At 41.2% G+C, this 12,219-nt stretch overlaps 1 protein-coding gene across 2 annotated transcripts in view; it reads left to right on the plus strand.

Moving 5' to 3' along the window:
* Positions 1–2,258: 2,258 nt before the first annotated feature.
* Positions 2,259–12,219, plus strand: part of mapk8ip2 (mitogen-activated protein kinase 8 interacting protein 2) — a 33,112-nt gene continuing 23,151 nt past the window's right edge. For both annotated transcript variants that reach the window (XM_063004862.1, XM_063004863.1), the window contains exon 1: positions 2,259–2,472. In XM_063004862.1, the coding sequence (XP_062860932.1) occupies positions 2,402–2,472 (71 nt within the window). In that variant the 5' untranslated portion in view covers positions 2,259–2,401. The remainder of the gene's footprint in view (positions 2,473–12,219) is intronic.

Genomic DNA, 12,219 nt, shown 5'->3' on the forward strand with positions numbered 1-12,219 from the left:
CATACCCTGTTTATAAACTTATACATACCCTGTTTATAAGTATATACCCTGTTTATAAACTTATACATACCCTGTTTATAAACTTATACATACCCTCTTTATAAACGTATACATACCCTGTTTATAAACCTATATATATCCTGTTTATAAACTTATACATACCCTGTTTATAAACTTATACATACCCTGTTTATAAACCTATATATACCCTGTTTATAAACTTAAACATACCCTGTTTATAACCTTATACATACCCTGTTTATTAGTACATACACTGTTTATTAGTACATACACAAACTTTGTCACTCTGTTTAAACACCAGAATTTAAAGAAAATGTAGGATATAAATAACCAATGGATCTTTTAGCCGTAGGTGCTTGGGTGCTATGGACAGGATTGGCCCTATACATACGGGGGTTGGACAAAATAACTGAAACACCTGGTTTTAGACCACAATAATTTATTAGTATGGTGTAGGGCCTACTTTTGCGGCCAGTACAGCGTCAATTCGTCTTGGAAATGACATATACAAGTCCTGCACAGTGGTCAGAGGGATTTTAAGCCATTCTTCTTGCAGGATAGTGGCCAGGTCACTACGTGATGCTGGTGGAGGAAAACGTTTCCTGACTCGCTTCTCCAAAACACCCCAAAGTGGCTCAATAATATTTAGATCTGGTGACTGTGCAGGCCATGGGAGATGTTCAACTTCACTTTTATGTTCATCAAACCAATCTTTCACCAGTCTTGCTGTGTGTATTGGTGCATTGTCATCCTGATACACGGCACCGCCATTGGATGCACATGGTCCTCCAGAATGGTTCGGTAGTCCTTGGCAGTGACGCGCCCATCTAGCACAAGTATTGGGCCAAGGGAATGCCATGATATGGCAGCCCAAACCATCACTGATCCACCCCCATGCTTCACTCTGGGCATGCAACAGTCTGGGTGGTACGCTTCTTTGGGGCTTCTCCACACCGTAACTCTCCCGGATGTGGGGAAAACAGTAAAGGTGGACTCATCAGAGAACAATATATGTTTCACATTGTCCACAGCCCAAGATTTGATAAGGAGAAACTGATTTGCACCATTGAAACCGACGTTTGGCATTGGCACGAGTGACCAAAGGTTTGGCTATAGCAGCCCGGCCATGTATATTGACCCTGTGGAGCTCCCGACGGACAGTTCTGGTGGAAACAGGAGAGTTGAGGTGCACATTTAATTCTGCCGTGATTTGGGCAGCCGTGGTTTTATGTTTTTTGGATACAATCCGGGTTAGCACCCGAACATCCCTTTCAGACAGCTTCCTCTTGCGTCCACAGTTAATGCTGTTGGATGTGGTTTGTCCTTCTTGGTGGTATGCTGACATTACCCTGGATACCGTGGCTCTTGATACATCACAAAGACTTGCTGTCTTGGTCACAGATGCGCCAGCAAGACGTGCACCAACAATTTGTCCTCTTTTGAACTCTGGTATGTCACCCATAATGTTGTGTGCATTGCAATATTTTGAGCAAAACTGTGCTCTTACCCTGCTAATTGAACCTTCACACTCTGCTCTTACTGGTGCAATGTGCAATTAATGAAGATTGGCCACCAGACTGGTCCAATTTAGCCATGAAACCTCCCACACTAAAATGACAGGTGTTTCAGTTATTTTGTCCAACCCCTGTATATACACGTGTGTGTGTGTGTGTGTGTGTGTGTGTGTGTTTCAGGCATAGTCGTTGTCCTAAACTTGTTTGAGGTAATCTGCCTATTCTCACAAGCATATAATATTATATATTTTATGTTTTACCACCGTTTTATCCTGGTCAGGGTCACAGTGGGTCCCGTTTCCCTGGAATCACAGGGTGCAATGCAGTAAATCGCGTGACCTGGGCCGCTCGGTAACCGGAGCCCCGCGTAACGGTATGCACGTCTCAGAGATGACAACTATGCTAGGACGGGAGCGCGCATTGGCAAAGAGCGCGCGTCGGCAGGGGGCGCGCATGTGTCTGGGTTCTCCCCTGATCCGCAGTGCTTTTCATCATCAGTGCAGATCTCCCATCGCGCATCCGTTTACCCACCGAGATCCATCATCTCTCCAAAGCGCGCTCCCGCAGTCCGCCCCCTCCGTCCTTCGTTCCCGCCTCGGGAGCAGGTGCATGGCCGAAGCCGCAATCCAAGATCATCATCGTACTTACATCATCGCTTTTCTCTAGGCTTCTGGGTTGGATCAGACTCCTGGACCCGATCTGATGCTGTAGACGGGTGCGCGCTTGTGAATCATCCAAGTCGGGCCTGTTAGCGCATCCGCAGTGAGGACAGAGACAGAGACGCGTATTAACGCGCGTTAGGACGCAGACGCTCGGTGTGTACTTGCCTTCGTGCCCGCCGTCGGTGGATGGGACGCGCTTGGTAGATGAAGATGGCGGACAGAGCCGAGATGTTTTCCCTCTCCACCTTTCACTCTCTCTCTCCTCCGGGATGCAGGTAAGCAAGCGCATTATCATCATCATCATCATCATCACTATTATTATTATTATCATTCTTTTCGTTGATTTAAGTCAAACATATCAAATATCTATACAGTGCTTATTCCTCCTATCATGCCACATTTATGAACATAAGCGCAAATGGTGCTGATGCTGAGCATCTTCTCGCATGTCTGACTCTGCGTCCTTGCGCTGTTTATCCCCGCGATGCGTCTCTCAAGCCTCTGCTCGTTTATTGACTCATTTTTCCTTCTTTCCATGTTCCTTGTTTCCATATTATCATTTAATACAATAAAATAGGTCAAATCCCTAATCTATCTATATGGATTTCATCATCATTGCGTTGCGTGGCGCAGGATGTTTCCATAATCTGAGATGCGGCCCACGCCCTGATGACCAATCTGTACCAGTAAACAGCTTCTGTATCTCCATCACCAGTGCGGTGTGTTATCACAGGAAACAGTAACCTAACCTGCTTATCTTCTATTGTGTTTGGCACAGACGTGATCAGATGAGGTTTTTTATTTTTTAAATATGTTTAGGTTTACATTGTAGGTTTACATCAGGCTAGATGGAGTCCTGTGTGCTCCTGTGTGTAGATATTTACATTTACAGTTCCAGCATTTAGCAGACGCATTTATCCAAATCAACATACTTATGCATTAAGACTGAATGAGGGTTGAGGTTCATGCTCATGGGCCCACCAGGGGCAACTTCGGGATGGTTGGGCTTGATCTGGCAACCTCTGAACTACTGCTGTCGGATGTTGCTTATTAAATTACTATGAAGAGCTTAGGTTAATGTAAGCCTTAAAATGAACTCAATACACAACATCTCAGGCATTAAAGCCTTAGGCCTGTGGCTGTCTATGTAATTTCTGTAAGTGCATGTGTGTGTGTTTGGAGTGTGTGTGTGTGTGTGTGGGGATGGGGGGGTACAACTAATCAAATTGCAGTTAGGACATCTAAGAAGTAAATTAGGAGTGGCTGATGTTTTAGCTTTTGTTTACGTCTGTTCATCCATCCATGATTCCCTCTGTGGATTGATTAAGCAAATAGATTAAATTGATTTTTTTTTTATTTAAAATCTCTCCGTACCCGCTGAAGGATGGTGTTTTCTTTAGATTTTAAGCCAAACAGGTTTACTTTAGTCTAATCAGAAAAGATGTGTAAAAGAGAGGCTGTTTATTATTGTAAAGCAAATAAAACATTCACATTTTTACAGAGGTTTTGTCTATTAACGAATACAGCAAACAAAGCAGACACTGTGTTGACAAGGTTATGTGTTTCATCCATCCATCTGTCCATCCATCCATCCATCCATTAACCCGTCCATCCATCCATTCACCCATCCATCCATCCATCCATCCGTTAACTTATCCGTCCATCCATCCATCCATTCATCCGTTAACTTGTCCGTCCATCCATCCATCCATTCATCCATCCATCCATTAACTCGTCCATCCATCCATCCATCCATCCATTCATCCATTAACTCGTCCATCCATCCATCCATCCATCCATTCATCCATCCATCCGTTAACTCGTTCGTCCATCCATCCATCCATCCATTCATCCATTAACTCGTCCATCCATCCATCCATCCGTTAACTCGTCCGTCCATCCATCCGTCCATCCATCCATACATCAACTCGTCCATCCATCCATCCATCAATCCGTCCGTCCATCCATCCGTCCGTCCATCCATGTACCACCTCAGTGTCCTTTTATGTTGGTAGGTACGTTAATCGCCACCCATTTGTCCATCGACCTCACATCCACGCATTCATCTATTGTCTCATCTTTCTGTCCATGTATTTATAAGTAGTTTTGTATCTGACTGAGGCCCAGTGAACCCTGGCTCATCAAAAGACATCTATCACTGGTCCACCTGTCCTGATATGTACTGGTTTAAAATCCTAACTGACCACATTAGCCATATTTTAGTGTATCTTATTAAAGAATTCATGTAAGAACTTCAGGAATCATTTTGCTGTGCAGCACCCGCTCTACCAGATGTGCCACTTTGCCGCCCCCTGCTAAGATATGTTTAATGAATGCTGATAATAGTTTGTGTTAGATGAGCCATTCAGAAACAATATGCACCTCATTTACAAAAGAAAGAAAACACTGTGGACAGGGTGCTACTCTCTCTCTTTAGTGTTTTGTGTAAGTTATTTCCGATGTTGGATTTACTCGTGTATTGTTTCACTTTATTGTTATCACATCTTTAGCAGTAGTGTAAGTGCATAGTTGATTATATTGAGTTGATCAGCTGCATAGTTGATTATATTAGACCTTAATGAGACTCAACACACATTCCATCTCTTGCATTTATTCATTACAAGAACGGCAGAGTCCAATTTAATCACAGAGCTGAGCAGACGGGCATAAAAAGCTCCTCAAAATCTGTTCTGCATGGATTAGCACAGTAAATGCTTTATGTTTTATGAAATGGTTTCCACTCACCATTTCTACATCAGACCTCTCAGGTTTAGAAAAGGCCAACGATTAGAATAAGGTCACACAGTTCTTTAAGCTTAACCTTTACTGTACGGAACAGGATTGTTAATGATTAACCGGTTAGTCATCGTTCGATTAATGCTGTCTGTTCAAATCTCATTTCAATTCATTTCCAACAGCTGAAGCTGAGCGCTGAATGTGTGAGCATTTACACTGTTTACACTGTTGATTTGAGACGCACCCTTACACATCTTGTGTGTTTGCGCCAGCTAAGAGTTCAACCTCATTTTATTTTATGCGTTTATATTATTTAAATCAAGAACGTCCAAACTATTAAACACTGTAATCAAAAATAAAAGCTGTGTAGTGTCTGTAAGGAGTCTGTACTTGCATGTTAAACTGCACATTCAGATCTGCATGTAACATTATTATTATAGTATATGTATTTTCACTCCAGTATGAAGATAAAACAGCAATTTTGGACTAGTAATCTAAAGGTCACTGGTTCAAGCCCCATAACTGCCAGAATGCCACTGTTGGGCCCTTCAGCAAGGCCCTTAACCCTCACTTACTGTCACAGTATAGTTGCTTTGGATAAAAGCGCCTGCTAAATGCTGAAAACATAAATGTAATGTAAAAACTCTGCTTATAATATTATAATAATCCCACAAATGTTGTCAGGAAAAGCTTCAATACACCAACTGAACCTTGTTACTGACTCTGGGTAAAATCTATATTCTTTTTTTCCCTATTTTATTTAGGCATTTAGCATAGTCAATTTGTCTTTCGCTGCTGGTGGATCCCTGATTGCAGTCGATGTGGGTATATTGCTGCTCACGCCTCCTCCGACCCGGGCGCAGCCCTTAGCGGAACCCTTTTTCACCCATGCATTCAACCACGCACAGGCGCCTCTATATCTGCTAATCAGGGTCCTTACACAGCGTTTGAAGACCCCACCCACGTAGTCTGGTCAACTCGCTAGATGGCGCCCAGCCGACCGGTGGCAACGCTGAGTTTCGAATCGCGGAGTTCAGAATCTCGGCGCTGGGGTGCTAGTGGAATATCCCTACATTTTTAACCAGTTCTGCTCAGTGTTTATGTTAATCTAATTGTTCTACATTACTGCCATGTTCACTATATTACTTTTTAATACTTTAGTTTTGAAACTTAAGACTTAAAACTCAGTGATTTATATTTTGATGAGACTTGTTTCTAAAATTTGAAAGCATTAATTACCTATTATGTTAGTGTGACTAAGACAACTAAAATCAATAATTAAAATGGATGTCCTTGTTTGGTTGTATGATGTAGCAGGCGTTCAGTAAGCTCATATAACATGCAAATGTTATTCGGAGTTTGTTAAATACAGTCCATTTAATTCATGCAATGCATGCAAAATGCAGGTTTGTTTACTTTCTACTAGTCCCTGATGCGAGGCTTTTTAAAAGTAATCCGATCGATTAGTGATGCTGCAGACATTTAGCACACACATTAAACTACACTGTTAAAAGGATAACTGCTGTGGTTGTGCAATAATCTCTTACGTAACGTCAGCAAAAATCTCAGCCCTTCAGTATTAAGCAGACAGTTATTATATACTGCATGTGCCTAGCAAAAAATGTTGCCCTGTCCAGGGTGTATTCCTTTCTAGGGTCCAACGTTTCTGAGTGTAACCTGAAGTTGTGAATTTGGCAAGGACTTTTAACCAGATCACAACAGAATATCATTCACAGCACTTATAAAAATCACTGTGTACTTAGAATCAAGGAATTTGTCTTGGTGCATGTGTCAACATTTAGATGTAGTAAAATAATATAGAACAATGTATATTATATAAACATAGATATTTATCTAAACATAAAAACATAAATACAGTACACTAACAAACAAAAATGAATTAAAAGACAGAAGTTATTATAACCATTTCAACTTTTAACTTATTATATTGGAGTGGCACGGTGGCTAAGTGGGTAGCACTGTCGCCTCACAGTAAGAAGGTCCTGGGTTCGATCCCCAGGTGGGGCGGTCCGGGTCCTTTCTGTGTGGAGTTTGCATGTTCTCACCGTGTCCATGTGGGTTTCCTTCAGGTGCTCCGGTTTCCTCCCACAGTACAAAAACATACAAGTGAGATACAAGTGAGGTGAATAGGGGACACTAAATTGTCCAAGACTGTGTTCGATATAACCTTGTGAACTGATGAATCTTGTGTAATGAGTAACTACCGTTTCCTGTCATGAATGTAACCAAAGTGTAAAACATGATGTTAAAATCCTAATAAACAAATAACCATTTAACTTTCGGTTATGGCGGCGCGTCTAGACGCAGCGGCTCAGTGCTCTCTTTTCTTTTACTTCTTTATTTTTTTTAAGTGTTTTTGCAACTGACGATCACGCAGTATTATCATATACCCCACTAGAACTCCTGATTATAGGTAAACTCTGCAGAGCTTCCGTAAAATACGACATAACAACACTACTTCCGGAGCTCGCTAGCATACCACCGGTGCTTACGAGTACACAAGAGACCGTGGGCTTTCCTTGTTTTACTGAATCTCGTTGTACGTGTACAATGACAATAAAGGTATTCGTATTTTTGCATAATATTTAAATACATTGTGCACAAGTACTGCCAGGTTAGTTAGAAAGCTGTGTCGTACTGCAATTTTAACAGGATTGGGTTGCTCAGGGATATCAGTCACTGGTATTTTAAACACACTTGATGTTGGCAGTGTGATTTGGATCATTGACCTTTCCAGTTTACACCTTTTCCACTTGGCAGAAAAGAGCTGGTTTTATCCAATGATCTGCACTGTACCACTCACAGTCCTATAGATCTTAGTTTACTGACTAATTTTAGAGAGGTGACCTGACCTGGTTAGTGCATCTGTAGTATCATATTTCAACATGTTCATTGCCAAGTCTTGTATTTTTCTGCGAGAGCTGTGCTTCTCTGTGATTACTTCCCTGACTCAGCGTTTCTTTTGTGCTGCTGATTTTCTGGACTCAGTATTGGGTTTGTTAATCTTGTTAGTTTGGCTGTGGATAAAATGGGGGGGGGGGATGGGGGGTGAGAATGAATGCTGGGAAGGTGCGGTCGGTGGATCAGACTCTTTTTGTCTGTGCAGAGAAAGAAATCAAATCATCTGTGTGAGCACAAAAGGAGCAAATCTAATTCATGTAAAGAGCAACACCACTGAAAGTTATTTGATTTCACTTTTTTGTATTTGCATTGGTATTCTTTACATTAGCCGTTATACTATGGATGTGATGGCTTGAAAAAATAATTAGATCTAACGGCTGTTTTTGCTGCATAAACCCACAAAATGCCTGTGTGTCAAATACAAAAGACATTTAACCTGTGTGTAATAAACAAAAAAGCAGCAGTGTGATAGGGGACAGCGAAAGCTCAGCGGTTAGGTTATTGGTCTAGTAATGAGAAGGTTGCAGGTTCAAGCCTCACTACCGCCAGGTTGCCACTGTTAGGCCCCTGATCAAGGCCCATTAACCCTCAATTGCTCAGACTGTATTCAGTCAGTGTTTTAAGTCGCTTTGGATGAAAGCGTACACTAAATGCTGAAAATGTAAAAGTGATTTAAAGCATTTTTCTATACCTTACATCTATAGCACAAAATTACAAATCTGCAATGCAAGAGTCGCCTCTTTGTCCAGTTGTATGACCAATACACTAACAAGTCACTGCAATTGCTCTTAAATCCAGTGAGCAGATTGTTGATGTCGTTAGTGGTGGACTGCAAGCGATTCCCAACCTTTCATATACACAAAATTTTGTTCTGTACATTTGTTCAGTCTTTTGAGGTCTTCGAGACACCTTTAGCAGCTATTGCTATTATTTTAAATAAGCCATTTGACTGTTTGCAGTATTGGTCCATTCCCCTATTGCCCATGTTCTGCGTTAGTTAGGTAGCAGCTCTTACCACAGATGTCGGTAAAATCGGGAGAAAGTGCATAAATAAATAGAAAAAAAAAAATAAAATAAAAATAAAAAGTCAAACCTAGTTTAATGACATTTATAAAACGGATAGTTCTGGTCCTAAAATCTGGTTGGCTGAGCCGCGTTCGAAGCCGTTGTAAAATCCCCGATAAACGCACACCTAGGACCACCTCACATCATTCCATATTAATACGCCACTGAATAGAAAAAGTTAATGTTATTTTCGCCCTCATGTTGCCTAGCAACACTGTTAATCGAACTATTTTGCGTCGCGGAAGAATGCTTTATTGTAAGTTTATACAATAAATACATTTATGAATTAAACATTGTTGTATTTATTATATTTTATGTTGACCGCCGTTTTATAAAAGCAATAAGCCACTCGAGACCGTGCATTACTGTTATGATTTTATCACTGGGAAAACGTCATCCCCGTGCTAAAATCACAGTAATGCACGGTCTCGAGTGGCTTATTGCTTTTATAAAACGGCGGTCAACATAAAATATAATAAATACAACAATGTTTAATTCATAAATGTATTTATTGTAACATGAGTCAGCACATGAGTGTGAACCGGAGGATGCTTTTGTCATGGTGACAGCTGTTAGAGGTGACCTCACTGTGCTAAACATGCTAGAATCCTCCAGGGCTTTTCAGCTAATGGTGTGACCTCATCCCTTCTTCATCATCGGCTTCTATGGCAACCGCTAATGACTGGCGTGTGATGTTACACTCCCGAGATTTGAACAGACCCGCCCACTGCTTTTGGGACCGGTGAGATATGCAGTGGAGTGTTGCCATGGGGACGGTGATGTTGGGTGGCTCTGAAGGAGTGAGACTCCTTTCTGTTGATGTGAAATTGCCGTGCACTATGTATCTAAGGACATAAAATAAAACTAGAATTTTTGTTCTACCTGTTTTGTTTTACCGGTTTCTGCTGTGTGGAGGCGACTAATTATACTGAACTATGATCAGTGTTGCCACTCCCTGGGATTTTTCACAAGATCTTAGGATTTGCGGGATCGACTTGGGATTTGGGGATTTTGCCAAGTAATCTTGGGATTTTTAATTTGTACTCAAGCAGTAAAATCTGCGTGCAATTTTATGGTCTACAGCACATGTATCGAACTCAAGACCCGCGGACCAAATCCGGCCCGCCACGTCATTTATGTGGCCCGCGAGAGCTTAAAAGACGTACGATTGTCCTAAAATACCCTGTAAAATCTACATAAACTGCATCTCCCACAATGCATTCCGATTTGGTGACCCGCAAAGTGATCGCATCCCGCCACTAGATGGCAGTGTTTCCACATCAGCGTTTAACTGAGGCGGTTTTCCAACAAGTGATGCTGAGAAATATTTACAAATAATCCCAAAATGTGCAAGAAGAGAAAATTGAAGCAGAAGGAGGAAATTTAATGAAAGATGATAAAGTGAAAAGTTTGTGCTTCAAGAAGAGAAAGCGGTACGTCTCTTGTGTTATGATGCCGTGTCTGTGGTAAAGGAGAACAATATAAATGTAGATACACATTATAAATATACAGAAAAAAATTGGCATTTAAGGAAAAAAAACAAATACGCTCAGGTGGTAAAGTAGTAAAGTACGCTAGCCCACCAGAGTTGGGTTTCTAGATGCATCGTATCGAAACTCAGCTCTACCTTTCTGACTGGGTTGGGCGGCAGTATGAACAACGTTTGGCTGTTGTTCAGGGTTAGGGGTAGAGTCGGAGCATAGGTCCTCATAACTGGTGCGACTGCGGCCCCTGCTGGTTGACTGACGGCGCCTGCACAGGGCTGAGGAATAACATTGAGGGGGGTGTGACCCTCCGTGCGCAGTGTCTCTCGGTGTATGAACTCGGCTCGTGCAGGTGAAAAATGCAGACTGTACTGATTGCGTGCCGGAGGGTCGAATCAGTATAGAAGACACAATCAGGGTAATTGGACACGATTAGAATGGGGATAAAAGTTGGGGGAAAAAAGTGGGAAAAAATAAATAATAATAATAAAATAAAAAATAAATAAAAAAAATCCGAGCAGGATCGGTTACAATCGGCCCTTTGAGGGCCACCATAATGCAGATGAGTTTGACACCCCTGGTCTACAGTCATAAATAAGGAATGACAAAGCGTAATACGACTAAATAATAACCTTTGGCTGTTGCTGGCCATTTCTACACCTACTGCACACTTCTTTACTTACTTACATTTTCCTGGATGTGAGGACATGACATCACGTCTGTCGTCATCCGTGCATTTTACTTCCGTTTTTTGCTAATTGTTGTGAAAGATTGTTATCTGTGCCAATCGTCGTAGTGTTAACAGTTTAAAATCTGATGTTCTCATGGCATCGTTCGATGATTGCGATCAGAGTGATCACCATGAGGATGGATCTCACACACCGCAGAGTAACAGAGCTAAAGGTATAGACAACCATTCAACGACGAATGGCTGCAAATCGATGAGTTTAAACTTTGGCTTTAATCAGAGCCAGAATATTTAATATTGGAATTTGTAAATATCAATACTGATACTTACTTAAATACGTTATATAAATCTTCACGTTACTTGGGATTTTTAGTCTAATCTTGGGATTTGTGTGGCAAGATCATGGGAATTCTTAAAATGGAGAGACTATGAGTGACTGCTTGACTGAATTATCAGAGATTCCATCCTCCCTAGAAAAGAACCTTTTATTTAATTGCTTAATTGATTTAGTAAATTGCTTTTTACTGCGTGATTGTTTAGAGCTAGGCTAGGCTGTGCACAGTGTATTTATATACGTATTTAATCACGTATACGTGATTCAGCTGAAACCAGAACCAGCACGACCCTGACCAGGATAAAGTGGTGAAAAACATGGAAATGAAATGGAATATATGATTAATCCTGCATGAATGACATCACTGGTTGTCCGTTTCGGGATTTGCATTTTTAACATGAGGATGAGGATGATGGCTGAAGGACGCTGCTTTGCTTCATGTCTCTAAATGTCTGATTTTGACTGCTTGTCATTTCACATTATGCCAAACGTCTACACTAGCGAGTCAGCTAGTGTGGGTCATTAAAACCTTAATCAAAGTGACAGTAAAGCCTGTGTTTGCAGTTATACACACTCACATTTCATTTCTGTAAGCACTTTTACTGTTGAGGGAATTATAAAACAGTTAAGCTTATTACAAGGAACGACGGATGCTGGAGGTTCCAATTTCAGTAAGGATTTTGGTGTTTGAAAGTCAGAACACTGCAACACAACACAGTTAACACAACAATACTTCGTTCAAGTGCTTTACACAATATAATAATATTTTCATTGTTTTTCTTTAATTATTAAA

This window comes from Trichomycterus rosablanca, chromosome 11, assembly GCF_030014385.1.
Source record: "Trichomycterus rosablanca isolate fTriRos1 chromosome 11, fTriRos1.hap1, whole genome shotgun sequence".
In the NCBI taxonomy this organism is placed as follows: domain Eukaryota; kingdom Metazoa; phylum Chordata; class Actinopteri; order Siluriformes; family Trichomycteridae; genus Trichomycterus; species Trichomycterus rosablanca.